Source organism: Microtus ochrogaster, chromosome 4 (assembly GCF_000317375.1).
Source record: "Microtus ochrogaster isolate Prairie Vole_2 chromosome 4, MicOch1.0, whole genome shotgun sequence".
NCBI classification, from domain to species: Eukaryota; Metazoa; Chordata; class Mammalia; order Rodentia; family Cricetidae; genus Microtus; species Microtus ochrogaster.
In genome coordinates, this window is record NC_022011.1 from 27811218 (window position 1) to 27827567 (window position 16350).

The 16350-nt window shown below is 44.4% G+C and overlaps 1 protein-coding gene across 2 annotated transcripts in view; it reads left to right on the forward strand.

The window, feature by feature from the left end:
* Positions 1 to 16350, forward strand: part of Usp10 (ubiquitin specific peptidase 10) — a 50898-nt gene that overhangs the window by 25505 nt on the left and 9043 nt on the right. The window contains exons 4-9 of one of the 2 annotated variants that reach the window (XM_005345759.3): positions 1353 to 2384; positions 11653 to 11744; positions 12220 to 12329; positions 12968 to 13023; positions 13244 to 13347; positions 15408 to 15507. In XM_005345759.3, coding sequence (XP_005345816.1) covers positions 1353 to 2384; positions 11653 to 11744; positions 12220 to 12329; positions 12968 to 13023; positions 13244 to 13347; positions 15408 to 15507 — 1494 coding nt within the window. The remainder of the gene's footprint in view (positions 1 to 1352; positions 2385 to 11652; positions 11745 to 12219; positions 12330 to 12967; positions 13024 to 13243; positions 13348 to 15407; positions 15508 to 16350) is intronic. The other variant, XM_005345760.3, reaches the window with a different exon arrangement.

Below are 16350 nucleotides of genomic sequence, written 5' to 3' on the forward strand. Positions count from 1 at the left end.
CAGAAGAGGGCATCAGACCTCATTACAGATGGTTGTGAGCCACCATGTGGTTGCTGGGAATTGAACTCAGGACCTTTGGAAGAGTAGGCAATGCTCTTAACCACTGAGCCATCTCTCCAGCCCCATGGAAGGCATTTTCTGTTGGGAACAGTCAATCTTCTGTAAGCTTCATAGTATAGAGCACAGTAATTCTGAGTGTGACTTCACAGTATACATGTCTCAAAGGGTAGTCTTCCTCCAAGCACACTCACCTCAGTGTCTGTCACTGGTAGCTCCAAGCATTGTGGATTAGATGGAACCTGGATCATCGTGGGAGAGCTGCAGCCCCCAGGTGTAATAGAAGCCATTGTTCTTTGGTAATCCATTTCAAAGTAAGGAAAAGAACTGCTCATTGGCCAGTGGCATACAGATGAAACCTGCTGTGGTTTGTAGTCTCTGGGGGTAAGATTGTCTTTCTTCCCACCTCTGCTATGGGCATCCTCCTCCTTTATCTGGTTAGCACATTTTTGGCTTCTCCTTGAACCTACGTTTTTTCCTCCTTCCCATGAAGTCTTTCAAGCCCTCCAGAATAAAACATACTTAGAACACGATTTTGGAGTTATAATTTCATCCTTGAAATGCGGGACTTGAAAACTATTGCTGCCCTGTACCAGAATTGAAGGCATGTTTCCTTTATTTCACATGCATGACCATTCATCAAATATGCAGCAAGTAAGCACACTGTCTACCACGGAACTGTATGTCAGAAGAATATATATCTGTGTTTTGTTTTGTTTTGTTTAAAGACCAGGTTTCTCTGTGTAGCTTTGGAGCCTGTCCTAGAACTCAGTCTGTAGATCAGGCTGGCCTTGAACTCAGAGAACTGCCTGCCTCTGCCTCCTGAGTGCTGGGATTAAAGGTGTGCACTATCGCCGCCCCGCTCAAAGGAATATTTTTAAGCAATGTTACAAGTTACTTATTTGTTTGTTTATATAGTGTGACTGCCATTGTGATAGAGGGTGGCCTTGGATTCCTAATCCTTTCTTTGGAAATTAGGATTCTTGGAATCCTAATCTATCTTTCTAGTACTGGAATCATGTGCCCCACTAATTTTTTAATCACAGATTTAATTTAGTTTCTACCCTCTGTCTTTTGAAAGTTTTTCTTAGTTACCTAGATAACCAGAGGTAAGGACAGGCTCCATTTTTTCATACCCCCAATTTGCTCTTGTTTTATAGATACCATTTTCAACAGATTATTAAGATAGGCATACAACCTGTTATAGCTGTTTCAGAGGGCGAATGGTCTTGTTACTGCAGAGCTTGCTCCCTATGCTTGCAATGGATGGGCACTGATTGCTTGTTTCTTCCCAGCAGGACAAGAACATCAGAGGATTGAGTTTGGGGTTGATGAAGTCATCAAACCAAGCGATGGTTTGCCGAGAGCCCCCAGCTACAGTATTTCAAGCACTCTGAACCCCCAGGCACCTGAGTTTATTCTTGGTTGCACAACTTCCAAAAAGACCCCTGATGGCATAGATAAAGATGAAAACTACAGCTCTGTTGACCAGTACCCAGATTCGGCCCTGACTCTGGAAAACAGCTCTAACGTGGAGGGAGAAGCCTTGGAGAACGATGGTAGCACTGGTGGTCTAGGTCAAAGGGAGCGGAAAAAGAAGAAGAAGCGCCCCCCTGGATACTACAGTTATCTGAAAGATGGCAGTGACGAAGTTATTTCCCCAGCTGCGCTGGTCAACGGCCATACTAGTTCAGCAGTTACGAACAGTGTGGGTGTGGAGGATGCTGAGTTCATGGTCGATATGCTTCCTTCAGTTATGCCCAGGACTTGTGACAGCCCTCAGAATCCCATGGACTTCATCAGTGACCCTGTGCCTGACAGTCCTTTCCCCAGAACACTAGGTAGTGATAGCAGGACTGCAGGGCTGCTTGAGGGCTGCCATGGAACTGACTTTGAGCAACCCTGCCTCCCTGCAGACAGCCTTCTAAGGACAGCTGTGACGCAACCCTACGTTGGCACTGATACTACTGAGACTCTTGCAGTTGCTAATGGAAAAATACTTGAATCCTTGGGCGAGGACACTGCTGCCAATGGGGTAGAGTTACACACGGAGGAGAGCCCAGACTTGGACCCTGAAAAGCCTGAGAGCCAGTCACCTCCTGCCGACAGTGCGCTCTCTGCATCTGGGGCCATTCCCATTAGCCAGCCCGCAAAGTCCTGGGCTAGCCTCTTTCATGATTCTAAGCCCTCTTCTTCCTCGCCCATGGCATATGTGGAAACTAAGTGTTCCCCCCCTGTCCCATCTCCCCTGACCTCTGAAAAGCAGGTGGAAGTCAAAGAAGGGCTTGTTCCAGTTTCAGAGGATCCTGTAGCCATAAAGATTGCAGGTACAGTTAAACAGACAGATTGAGTGGAGATTGGATCTGTCTTAGGGACACACTGTGTGTAGTGTATTGGTATGCACAGTGGTGGTAAAGGGCATGTATGCATTAACATTATTCAGTTGTAAAACAATGTATATAAGAAGAAAGATGAAAGGAGAGGGTGCCATGCCTTTATGTAAGTGGGAAAAACTTCATGTGTTTTTTTTTTTTTTTTACAAGTTCCTTATTGACAAACTCCATTTCCATTTTCTTGTTGCTGTAGCGTTGGAGTGTGTGACACATATGTCCTGTGCTGTAACTAGGGTGTACTTTCGGTGTGATGATCCTCCTCAGTTAGTACTCAGTTTGTATTCCTTTTCTCTATCAATATAGAAATAGACATTTAAAAAAAAATAATAATGCAGCCCCCCTCCCTTCCATAGTGACTTCGGTTAAGTGATGGATTTTATTCAGAATTGTAGCACCAAGCTGAAGGTAGGGAGTAGAGAGACAGAGGTTGGGAGGTTAGGTGCAAAAGCAGGTCTTCAGGTCCCCAGCTCCGGAGAGTGCTGCAGTGTGCCCTTGGAGTTCTCAGAGTCCCAACAGATATTAAGGTGTATCCTCTTGATAGTTGGGGGTGGCAACAAGTCTTGGCTTTTAACTGTCACAATTATGGCTGTGTGTGGAAACATAGACCTGTAATTCCAGCTCTCAGGAGACTGAGCAGGGGAATGGCAATTTAAGCCCAGCCTGGCTTCAGAAACAAGACCCTGTCTCAAAAAAGAAACCATAACAAAACGAGAACATTTTATTCCCTATGTGAGATATATTATTCTGAGTGTTCTTAGTGTTCTGAAGTCTCTTCAAATGAGACGATTGATAGAGTTTTATTTTTATTGTCTTGGTTTCATATTGTAGTCCAGGCTGGCTTTGAACTTGCTATTTAGCGCAGTCTATCTCCAAAGTGACTTCTCTTCTGCTTCTACCTCCCGAATGCTGGGATCACAAGGTGTGTCACTGTACTCCACTGGAATAATCCATCATTATTATTATTATTATTATTATTATTATTTTAATTTTTAAGTTTTATGTGTATGGGTGTTTTGCCTTCATGTATGTCTAGGCACCACTTGTGTATTTGTGCCAGCAGATGCCAGAAAACAGAATCAAATTCCCTGGAACTACAATTACAGTTGGTTGTGAACCCTTATGTAAGTGCTGGGAATCAAATCCAGGTCCTTTGGACTAGTAAGTAGCCTGTGCTCTTAACTGCTGAGCCATCTCTCCAGCCCTTTGGGATCATAGTTTTAAAGAAAAGTGGTTTTCTTTTTTGCATCCCCTAGTACTTTTTTTTTTTTTATTGAAAAAAATTTTAAAAAGGTTTACTCAATTTATGTGTATTTTGCCTGCATGCACACTATCTGTTGGTGCTGGGAATTGAACCCATATCTTTCTTATACAAGAGCAACAAGGGCTCTTAATCTCCAAGCCATCTCTCCAGTCCATTTTTCATTTCAGTTTTACTTTGTAGTACAAAGCTTTTCACAAATTCCAGTCTTCTTGCCAGTCTTCCAAGTGTTAGGATTCTAGTTGCACACCTGTATGTCCTGCCTGGTTTCAGATAGGTTTCTCCTAAAATGTATTCATTATGGGATTGAGCAGGTGCCTCAGTAGGAACATTTTTTTTTGCATGCATGAAGAGCTCCAGCATTCATGTTGAAAAGGCAGATACGGCCTGAGTATCTATAGCTTCATCATTAGGCGTTAAAGACAAGTAGGTCTGGGACGTTTTGGCAAGTAAAAGTTTAGCAGGTGGATCTTTTTGACTTCTAGGCTAGCCAGGGCAGATCTTTACATCAAAAGCCTCCCAGTTCCTAACCAGACAGGTCTGAGGGGTGGAGAGACAGTCGTGCTTCTGTTTCTGTCACTCCAAATGCATACCTGCCCCCTTCGTCTTTTGAGGGCGTGGTTGTTGTTGGTTTTTTGAGACAGGGTTTCTCTATGTAGCCCTCGCTGTCCTGGAACTTACTTTGTAGACCAGGCAGGCCTTGAATTCAGATCCGCCTGCCTCTTCCTCCTAAATGCTGGGATTAAAGGTGTGTACCACCTCTACCCATATTGATTATTTTTAGTAAGAGTAACTGAATCTGAAAGCAATGGAAAAAAAAAAAACTTGAGAATCTGTGGGACTGGTGTTTGCTGGCTGGAGAGCAATGTCTATACACCACTGTCAGGAGTCAATAAGGCAGCAAGGTGATGAGGGCCAATTGCTGTGACTACCTTGTCTACCTTGTACTACAGGCTTCAGGAGGCTGCGTGTGCTGTTTGTCACTGCACCCTTATTTTTAATGCACTGGTCTTTCTGGGGTTTTAGAAGAGCATATTTTAGATACCAGCTATGAAAAACTTCCAGAGTGCAAGGTTGTATTTCACATTTGATCTTTAAAGCTATGCATTAGCTTTCAAGAAATATAAATAACTCCAGGCAAAAAGAGAAACCTGCCAAGTGCCCACATTAAATCTCATGGAAAGAACTTGGTGAGCTGAGGTTTTGAAGTCTATCCAGCCATTTGGGATAGGTACTAAGGTGCTTCATTCATGGATGCTGGACAGCCATTGTAAGCTGAGGCTTCCCAGAGGAATAAATGTGTTTTCATGTATTCTAAGTATGAATGACAACAGAGTCTAAGACTATTGTTTTTTGTTTTGTTTTATGGCTTAAAACCTACCCGAGACCTTATAATTTAGGTCACTTTGCTATTGTACCTGGGACTGGGAACAAACAAATTCTTCCAAAGTGGCAAGAGTGAGGACAGTCTAAAAGTGTGAGAGTAACTAGGCATTAGTGGTTAAATTAGGTGCTGGAGTATGGTTAGGCATTTGTGTGTGGCAGGTCCTGCAGGGCTAGGCAGCTGCTGTGTTCCAGACCAGTGCAAGTTCCACTTCTGACTTCCGCCTTCAGATCGTGTGAAAACACACCATGTAGGAAAAAACCTTTAGGACTTAAGCTTGAGCTGCTGTGGAAACTTAGTGCTCGCTACCAACTGTCCATTTGTAGGTGGTCTGTGTTGAGTCAATGTGAGGTCTGTATTTCTTGAGATTTAAAAAGGATATTCAGTGATTGGAGTTTTCTGGTGCCAACAGATTGCATAAGAAAGCTGGACTCTGCTCAGCCTTTTAATGTCTGCAGTTTTACCAAAGTGGAGACCCTGATTTCAGTTTATTTTATGAGCCAGTTGGCATTTTCACTCCATAAGCATTGTTTCTATTAACTTCTGTGAGAAAGATGCATTGGGATCATCTTCCCTAAATTGCCTTGAGTGAAAGGTGCTTCATTCATGGATGCTGGACAGCCATTGTAAGCTGGAGAATGTGATGCTGCAGCCAGTGTCTAGTGTTTGGCCCTAAGGGAAGAGGGAGCTTTAGAAGCTAGCTGTAATGTCCTGAGCACAAGTCAGTAGTGCCCAAACCCTCTGTCTTTTTGATTATAGGTTGGTGGATCAGGTAGAACGAGTGCAGACCTCATTATAGTAACTGAGCTGACCCAAGGCGGGAGGGAGTCAAGGACTTCAGCAGTCTTCACTGTGATTCGAGAAGGGTGGAGGTTCACCTTCTGGCTGCGTGGTGTGGCCTTCACTGAAGGAGCAGGTTCCTGTGCAGGACGTGAGAGAGAGCAGGAGCAGTGGGTGTGGAGGCTTTGATCTTAACCTAAAGATAATCAACTGCAGTCAGTTTTACAGCTGCTCATTTCTTTTGAAATGGAACTTACTGGGATACAGTCACAAAATGTTCCACAGTGGTGATTTTGGGAAATATAGATTATTTCTTTTTGGAAGATAAAAAGTGTTTTTTCAAACCCTTGTCTATACTTTTTCTTTCCCTTCCTACTTAGATTGTCTTTTTAAAAAAGTTTTGTTTTTGTTTTTTTGAGAAAGGGGGCTAGTTGTCCTGAAACTCATGATATAAACCAAACTGGCATTGAACTCAGATCCACCTGCCTCTGCCATGTGAGTAGGCATTAGCGGTGTGTACTAGATTGATTTGTTTTATGTGTATGGGTGTTTTGCCTCCATGTGTGTCTGTGTGCCACATGTGTGCAGTGACCATGGAGGCCAGAAGAGGGTGTGGTATCCTCGGAACTGGAGTTGTAGACATTGTTAGGTGTGTGTGTTTGGGAACTGAACTTTGGTCCTCTGCAACTGCAAATGTTCTTAACTACTGAACCATCTCTCTAGCCTGCAGACTGCCTCTTTAAAAAAAAAGTTATATTTTATTCTTTATCTGTGTGTGTGTACGCGTGTGTGTGCACACCTCCAAGTTTATGAACACCCAAACACAAGTGTCATAGTCAGAGGGCAGCTTGGGAGTTGGTTTTCTGCTCTACTGTGTGGGTCCTAGGGTTGAACTAAAACTTGATGGCAGGTGACTCTGTTCTCCTTTTTTCTTCCTTTCTCTCTCTCTTTCTCTTTTGTATTTCAAGACAGTGTTCTCTTTGTGGCCCTGGCTGTCTTAGAACTTGCTCTGTAGATCAGGCTGGCATTGAATTTAGACCCACCTGCCTCTCCTTCCCAACACTGGAATTAAGGCGTGCGCCGCCACCTGGCTTCTGCTCTGCCTCTTTCTCAGGAAGCTTATGGGATGTCTGTAATGGACTGACCATGTCAGGGGTTTACCCATGCGTTTCTCTACATTGTCACTGCCCTCACTCCAAGGGTGAATTATTTTGCTCATTGCATCTGTTCAAGAAGTTAAATTACTTCAGATTACTAAATGAATGAAGTGGCAGTGCCAGAGTGTGAGCCCAACTCCTCGGTTTGTATGTCCAGGCTGTGTGTTTGTTGGAGGGTATGTGTACCCATGGTCATGCAGACATGCCATAGCATATGTAGAGGTTAGAGGACAACTTTTGGGGAGTCAGCTCTTCTTCCAACATATGGGTTCCAGATATGCATCTTAGATAATTAGGTCTAGTGGCAACAGCATTTACCAAGCCATCTCAGCAGCCTGAACTTTGTTAACTATGAGATAAATGAGTTTTATTTAAGATATATTGGGCCATTTCTGATGAACTGGAAGGATTTGTGTGGTCTTACCAAATTTTTGTGGTATACTGTGTGGGTCATGGAGGGTAGATTGGCTATCCCTTGTTTAAGGCATGAGATAAGAAAGGAAGACTTCAGGCAGCCAGCAGGGTTGGGGCAGCAGTCTGGGGACAAAGGGCATGGAGAGTTCTGTTGAGAATTATCAGTGGTAGGGTATTGTTTTCAAAGGACTTTGGGTCCAGGAAGATATTTGCCAGTAGTGATAAAAGGCAGACAGTGAGTGGTACCCACTGTGGCACTTTTCAGTCGGTCTCAGAGAGCATGACTTAGGGTGGTTAGAAGGCTGCTTGTACTTTATGATTGGTGCTGCTTTTTACTTTATGAAATGCCATTAAAGAAGGATTGTCTGGAATAATAATTATGTATAAAGTGTACCGCCTGCATGTATGCTTGCATACCAGAAGAGGGCATCTGATCTCATTATACACGATTGTGAGCTGCCATGTGGTTGTGGACCTCAGGAAGAGCAGCCAGTGCTCTTAATCTTTGAGCCATCTCTCCAGCCCCAAGAAAACAATAGAATAATCTTTAAGAAAAGGTCTAGATATTTCTTCTATATCTATCTGTAAAGAGCACCTGAAGATTGTATCAGAGGACAAAGAAGATTTGAGCATTGCCTGAATCAATTATGTAGCCTCATCTGCTCCACATTTTCCTTTGTATTTTATGCCTGTATGCTTGCAGTTATTGAACAAGCCACTGGGTGGTGCTAAGAGATAAGCTTACTATCTTGGAAGGGCACTGGAAACTGCTTTTTGACTTGCTGGCTATTTAGGAAAGGGCAGTGTAGAAACCACCCTGAGCATGTGGTTTCACAGTAAATCTCTGAAGGGAGCCATTATAGTTGGCTTCAGATAGGATGTGTTCTTATGTCCACAGAGCTCTACAGTGTTTTTTCTTAGGAAAGTGAAAGAAGCTTGTTCCTCAGGCTTAGTGCAACCAGCTTGCCTCATTCCATTTTGAAAAGGAATTAGCTTTGTCATAGACGCTGGGTTATTTTAAACTCGAAGCACTGTCTCTAATCACAGTGTGTTTTCATGTATGGTATGCGTGGGTGAGTGTGCATGACTGCTAAAAACATCTTGGGAGTCAGAGGTTATCTTTTAGGAAGTTCTTACCTCCACCTGTTTTGTTTTTAGAGCAGTCTTGTCTCTGTCCCTTCACTGCGTATTATATCCAGGTTAGGTGGCCCATGGCTTTGGGATAATTCTCATCTCAGCCTGAGGTCTCTCTATAAGAATGCCAGGATTTGTTTTGTTTGTTTGAGGGAGCGTCTCTCTATGTAACCTTGGAACTCGCTGTGTAACCTGAACTCCCAGATACCCACCAACCTCTTCCTCCAAAGTGCTTAGATTAAAGGCAAGCATCCCCATAGCCATCTACTTTTTTAAAATGTGGATTTCGGCCATCTGAACTCAGGCCATTGGGCTTGCATCCTCTCCCTGACCCTGCAATTCATAGTTGAGGCTGCTCAGAACAGTGAATAGGGGAGGGGCGAAGGTGCCTTGTAGATCTCTGTGTCTGTCCCCTGTTTGTTTTCTACTTCCTCCAGTGCCTCTGCCCAAACAGGTGCAAATGTCGAGGTACACCATCCCTTCTCCCACCTTCAAACTGAGAAGACTTTGTTGCTTACACCACCAGGAAAACAGAATTTTTTTCCTTCAGAAATCTGAGTATGGTTGGCCACCTCCTGTTTTAGTTCCTCCTGTCATGTGGCTGTCAGATTTCTTGGCCAGGCATTTCTTTGAGCAGTTCACACTGGTTCTTTACTCTTACCCAGACCTCTGGCTCCTCCCTGTTAATGCCATTTTAGTATATGCTTTGCACTCTGAATTTGAGGTGTGCATTATTGTGGGAGTATTGGGAATATGGCACACTGATTCTCGAGTGTAAGTCACCATTCTCAGTGTTAGCTCCTGCTGACTAAGGCTAGGCTCACTATTGCATCACCACACAAACAGTATGACAGTGTCCTTTACGTTCCTCCTGGTAGACACCCCCTCATTCTCACATCTGCTCCCTCAGTGTGTCTGCAGATGAAGCATACCTCTCAGACCTGTCCAGCTAAGCCTGCAGTGTGTGATGATCTCAGCTTGGACAGTGAGTCCCACTCATTACTGGTCCGTGAACTGGCCTAAAGTGGGGCTAATTGTAGTCTTGGAGTGCCATATAGGATGAATTAGCTGTTCATCAGAGGTCAACTATGGCAGAGAGACCAAACCTTCTAATTGTGTAAAAACTTGCCATTGATTACTGCTTTGAAGCCCTGTGACATTATGTTGGAGAGTGCTTGGTTGAGCACCCACAGGTTTGGTGGTTACTGTGATCATCCCTGTGCTGTGGTACATAGTGGAAAGTGTGGATTTTTGTGGTACAGCCCAGGGTCAAGTGGGAACATGGTGGGAAGGGGACAGCGAGTGATGCCATACAATACAGATATTTTAAAACTCCTTTTGTGTGTGAGCATGTTCGTATGTATATATAAGTGTGTTTGTGAGGTCAGATTGTGGGAGTCAGTCCTCTTTACACTAAATGGGTCCTGGGGCTATGACCCAGATCATTAGGTCTGGCAGCAAGTACCTGTAACTGTTGAACCACAAGTAACAGTTTACTCATTTCAAAAAGATGAGCCGTGTAGAATCACTCACTGTGCTTCCTCGCTGGAGGAAAGGAGAAGGAAGTTGTATGTGTGTCTGTGTATATACGTGTTTTACGTGTGTGTACATAAGTATACTTTTAAACAATGAAATTAATTTTCTCATTTGACTTTGGGACACCAGCCTGGGACCTGCCAGTACACCAGTTTTGGTTTGTTGCCATGAATGGTATCACATATGCCCATTAGTGGTTCATTCCTGTGAAACAGCTTAAAAGGAAATGAGGCAGCATCGTGTTGTGGCCCTGAATTGGAGCCTCGATTGTGTGTTGATCATAGGCAGAAAGCAGACAGGGTGCTCCTAGATGGCTGAGTACTAGGTCCTGCCAGTTAACACTTAGGAGTTATAGAGACAGACTGAGTATGAGGAGTATGTTCACTCTAGCTATGACTGTTACAGAATTCATTATGGCATGTGGGAAGAGCCTTGTTGTATAGACCAGGCTAACCTCAGACTCACAGGGGTCTGCCTGTGCAATGCCATGTAGGGCTAGGTTTGTTTTTGTTGTCTTTGAAATAGTCACATGAAGTCCATGATGGTCTAGAACCTACTGCATAGGCTGAGGCTGACTTTGAACTCGTGATCCTTCTGTATCTGTCTCCCAAATGCTACAACTATAGTGATGTGCCACCACTCATGACTTCCTTGTCTTTGTTTTAAATGTGCATTTCTAGATAGGTCTAGTGGCATGTACTTGTAATCCCAGTGCTGAGGCAGAAGGATTGCTGTGAGTTTGAGGTTAGTCTGGGTTGCATAATATCAGGCCCCAAAGCCACAGAGCAAGACTTTGCCTCAAAATCCAGTGGTGGTAAAGATGCTTAGTTGTAGAAAATGACATTTGTAATTTCTTTTTCCTTTTCTTTTTGAGACAGGATCTTACCATGTAGCTTTGGCTGGGTTCACGGAGAGATCTGCCAGTCTCTAGATGTGCACTACCATGCCTGGCTTTATAGTTATTTAAAACTGGAAAAATCTGAATAGAAAAACCTGCTTCTGAACTGAGTGAGGAGCTAAGAGTGCAGAGTGAATGGATTGCTGGTGTGACTGCTGATGGAAACTGTGACTAGCAGGAGCAGTTATCCCTTAATGTGGAGCTATGAAGCTCCCACTGTGATATGCCAGGTCTCATGCGAATTCAGGAGACAACATTTTGCTCCCTAAGTCCCTTTGAAGTGTCTAGGACACCTTGCTGCTAGTGAGGCACACTGTCAGCCTTGGTGGGGTAGCCAGCATCTTCCGTATCTGCTGTCTGTTGCTACTGATTGTGTGCGTTTCCTTCGATTGTGCTTCCTAGTCTATTCAAACAGGAACATAAGTAAACATTGATGTTTGGAGGAAAATATTAATTGGAAGAAACAATTCCTCGTTCAGTAACAAGGCTGATTTTGAGCTAAGTGAGACTTTAATAATGAGGGCTTTCTGAGGACACATTTTCCTGAAGAGCTCTCAGCACTTCAGAATGCCTTTGCATGGATGCTGATGCTGCTGGCTAGAATGTTGTTAATGTCTTCATTTGCTTCTTCACTCTTGCAGAGTTACTGGAGACTGTAACCTTGATACATAAGCCAGTGTCACTGCAACCCCGCGGGCTGATCAATAAAGGAAACTGGTGCTACATTAATGCCGTATCCTTCCTGGATGCCATCCCCAGGCCTGGCTACCATGGTGTTCTTTTCTCTGGGTGCATTTGACTTAGTGAAACTTCCTCAGGGCAGCTGGGCAGAGGCTGGGCCATCACTTGGTGTGCCTACCTCATAGTTGATGATACTCTGAGCCCCACTTCAGAGTATTGATCTGTTGACCTGTGAAGGACAGAATCAGGCCTACTTTATTCTCATGGCAGTGGTTGTAGATAGTAGGATAGAGTGACCACTCAGAATAGAAACTTTGCTCTAACTAGTGGTAGTATCTTGCTCTACTAGGTTCTTGAATGTCACCCTGGCCCACAGCAGATCCTTACATGGCCATTACAAGGCAGCTATCTTTTTTATTTGGTTTGTGCTTTTTTGAGTGTCCTTGGCTTTTCTTGTTTTTATATGCCTTTAGCAAGTTTGCTGTTGTCTGTTTCATTTCCTTTACACTTCCTTACTGCAACATTAGACCCTGCAGGCATTGGTGGCTTGCCCTCCGATGTATCACCTGATGAAGTTCATTCCTCTGTATTCAAAAGTGCAAAGGCCTTGCACATCAACGCCCATGATAGATAGCTTGTAAGTAAAGTGTTCACACATGCCAATGGTGGTGGTGGGGCTTTCCCCTGGTGATGGGAACTTGAACGGTTGGCAAAGGAGGTGCTCCCTGAGTTGAGTCCAGCCCTCCACTCTCGATTTCCTACAGATAAGTACTGGGATATTCTCCTGCTCTTTTTTAGTTTATGTGTATAAGTATTTACCTGCATGTACAGTACAAGTGTACCACGTGTGTGCAATGCTCATGGAGGTCAGAAGAAAACTTTGGACCCCTGGAACTGGAGTTACAACCTATTGTAAGCTGCCATGTGGGTGCTGAGAACTGAGCCTGGGTTTCCAGCAAGTGCTCTGGACTGCCCAGCCACCTCTCCAGCCTCTGGAATTCTCTTTTAAAGGAAGATGTTGTTGGGATTTTCTACCGAAGTATAACTGAACTTTGTGCTTCTTTACCCTTCAGATTCAGTAGAAAACCTTGTATTGTTTGCCAACTTAAAATAGCATTTAAAAATGATCCCAAAATGTGTATAGATTTAATGTAAGAACCCACTGGGTACTGTCACGTCACCTGACGTGGACCGCACAACTGCTGGTTGTCATGTGTTGTGCCGAGGTGTGCCTGCTCTTAACATGCTTTACTTCACTTTCTTTTCTCTACTTAGTGTTCGGCTAATGAACGAGTTCACTAACATGCCAGTGCCTCCCAAACCCCGTCAAGGTAAGTCGTAGCTGTGAGGCCTGTTATGGGAACATGGCGCCAGGGAACCAGAATGTGGTAAATGTGGTCTTGTTGAAAAGAAAATGTCCTTTTAAATCTGGGTGTTCGCCCTGTGCCAATCTCGGCTTCCTGCCTGGGTGGTGGTCGGAGTTTGAGTGGCTTTGCTTTCTGTCCTAATTCATACTGTGCTTTTAGTTACCAGAATGTCTTTCTCTTGTAGCTCTTGGGGATAAAATCGTGAGAGATATTCGCCCAGGAGCCGCCTTTGAACCTACGTATATTTATAGACTCCTGACAGTTATCAAGTCAAGCCTGTCTGAAAAGGTCTGGGGTGCTCGATGGTAGCTGGGCGGGGGCACATGCCTATAGTTCTAGTGAGTAGAGGGCAAGGCAAGAGGACCTTTGGGAATTCAAGCCTAGCCTGAGCTACAGAGCAAGTTGCAAATGAGCCTGAACCACCATTAGTGGTTGTTGCTCCTGTTTGTGTGTGTCGCACACCCTGTGCTGTAGGTGAGGTTATAATGGAGTTGTTTAATGAGTGTGCCACACTAATGAGTGTGCCACACTAAATGGCACTAAGCAAGGACTGAGTCTCACTAATTCCACTAACCCTTTGAATTCAAGCTGGTAAATGGGCAGAACCTGGCTTTTGAGTCCTCCCTTATTGCTGCGCTGTACTTGGATAGAGTGGAGATTGCTGGTCCTGGAGTGCCCAGCCTTGTATTCATGCTCAGGCTACAGCAGCTATTCCATCAACTTGCTTCTTTCCTCTTGCTTTTTCCTAAGTATTGCATATTGTGTTAGTAAAGACAAGTGAGCAGAGAAGCTGGGAAGCCTTACAGATGGCCCTGAGAGCTGTTGAGAATGGGAGAGTGATGAAGGTATTTGTCTAGCATAGTTAGCTGGTTCTTTCAGTCCCAAGTCTGTAATATTTTGACATTCACACTTCAAATGCTGTTAAAGGAAACTTAGACAGGTAAAATAGTTAAGAAAATGCCATTTAAGTGAAGTGGTATGGAAGCTATAGTGGTTGAAATAGAGTGAGCTCCAGATACACAGGAGAAACCCCAGCCACACAACTTTAACTTTTTAATGCCTATGTTACAGCTTTTCTTGTTGGCTTGGACTTAAGTTTCCTCCTACTTGGGATTCAGGGTATTATTAGGGATGCCTTGCCAAGGGTAGGGATTAGAAACAGCCTAGGCAACAGACAGACAAGTGTGAGGACAACGTACAGATGTTGTAGATCTTGGAGGAGGCCCAAGGGCCAGTGGAACAGAGATAGAGGGATCCTCACGGATGGCTCCACGAAGCCGAGCCCTTCTAAGTTTGTGTTCCAAAAGAATGCTTATGAAAAAAGCACTTTGGAAGTTACATCGGAGCTGACTAGAGCTAGCGCTTTAAGACCAACCTCAAGCTGGATGATTTCCTAGCAGGAGTTGGGGCAGCTGGTGTTGTGGGCTTAGTACTGCAGCAGACAGATCCAGAGAAAAATCCTCAGCCACCCCCATTTGTGCCACCCCAATGCCCAGCCACTATGCTGCTCATGGAGTCTTTCAGTTCTATATGGTAGCCCACATGGTTGGTAGAGACTCTGGGGGTGCATCTCAGGAACTGTGTCACAGGCTCAGGAAATCCCAGATGTCGAGGGGAAAATAGCACTTCATAACAAAACTACTTTGTTTATATAGAGTTTGACACAGTCCCTTATCCATTCTTGGAGTTATGGAAGGCCAGGTTCTCAGATACCAGCCAAGGGCTTTCTGGGAGTGCAGCCTTGTGTCTGCTCTGCCTGTGTGCGCGCACGTGTGTGTGTGTGTGTGTGTGTGTGTGTGTGTGTGTGTGTGTGTGGCTGTGCTGTCTCTGACTGGTTTTGGCACGGAATGTCCATAACAGTCAGCTTATTACTTATGACTAGAGTCCTTTCAGCGGTTCCTGTCCAGAGAATGGAGATGATGTTGCCAGTCACTGCTGAGTGATGTGACTCAGGGCTTATGTTGTGGCCCTCAATGTCTTGTTCATGGGCGGGTTTTTTGTTGTTGTTCTGTTTTTCAAGACAGGATTTTTCTATGTATTTCTGGCTGACCTGAAACTTGCTCTGTAAACCAGGCTAGCCTCGAACTTAGATCCATTTGCCTTTGCCTCTTGAGTGCTGGGATTAAAGGTGTGCACCACCAAGCCTGACTATTTTTATTTTTCTAGCATAATATGTGTAGGAATTTAGTTACAAAAGCAAAACATTATGGACCAAACCTCGCGACAGTTCTTGGAATTTGCTTATGCCAATCTGGATTGTTTTGTCGGGTGGTTTGATCCAGGTGATGAGAGTCCTATAGACCTCGCTGCAGTCAATCAGAATTAATGTGGTCATGTCTGACCTCCAGGGCCGACAGGAAGATGCCGAGGAGTACTTAGGCTTCATTCTCAATGGACTTCATGAGGAAATGCTGAGCTTGAAGAAGCTCCTCTCCCCCACTCATGAAAGTAAGTTCTTCTATGTGAGACTGTTTGCCCGACAGCTGCTTGTCAAGGACGGTGCATGTCCATGTTCTCTCTCACACACCCGTCTGAAGTCGCATGTCCATCAACAGTGACTAGGGTGCATTAATAACTAGTTTGTTTCATTACCTTTAGCCCAGCAGTGAGAAAGTTAGGTTTGGATAACTGGAATTTATCCAGATCCATGCTGTTTTGCTTTAACTTTTACTCCAAAAAGATTGAGGCCTTAGTTACTGATCTCTTGTGTAAAACATGGGACCAGTACAGTGGTACTAAAGGGTTTGTTTACCTTCGTTTACAGATCTAGAAGGATCATGCCCAGCACAGTGGAGAAGCACAATGGCGAACTAGACAGCCACATTTCACCCACACACAGGAAACAGAACACAGAGCCGAGCTGTAGACCCTCAAAGCCTAGCCCCTGTGATGTATTTCCTCCAGCAAGGCTTTACTGTCTTAAGGTTCCAGATCCTTCCAAACAATGTCACCAACCAAGAACTAAGTGTCCAGCCCCATGAGCTTGTAGGGTACATTTCTTATTCACACGACTTCTGAAATGCAGAAAAGCAGAACAGGTAGCTGGAGGACCTACAGGCATGGGCTCACTTGGCACACATGCACCCGTCTCCTTATGATGTGAAGTTGGAGGAAATAGTTGAGTTGCTGATTGGTACTAAAAGGTCTCCCTATGTACCTTTGGCTGTCCCGGAACTCACTCTTTAGAGCAGGCTGGCCCCAAACTCACAGAGATCTGTCTGCCTCTGCCTCCTGCTGGGATCAAAGGCGTGTACCACCACTGCTAGGCTTTTTTTTTTTTTTTTTTTTTTT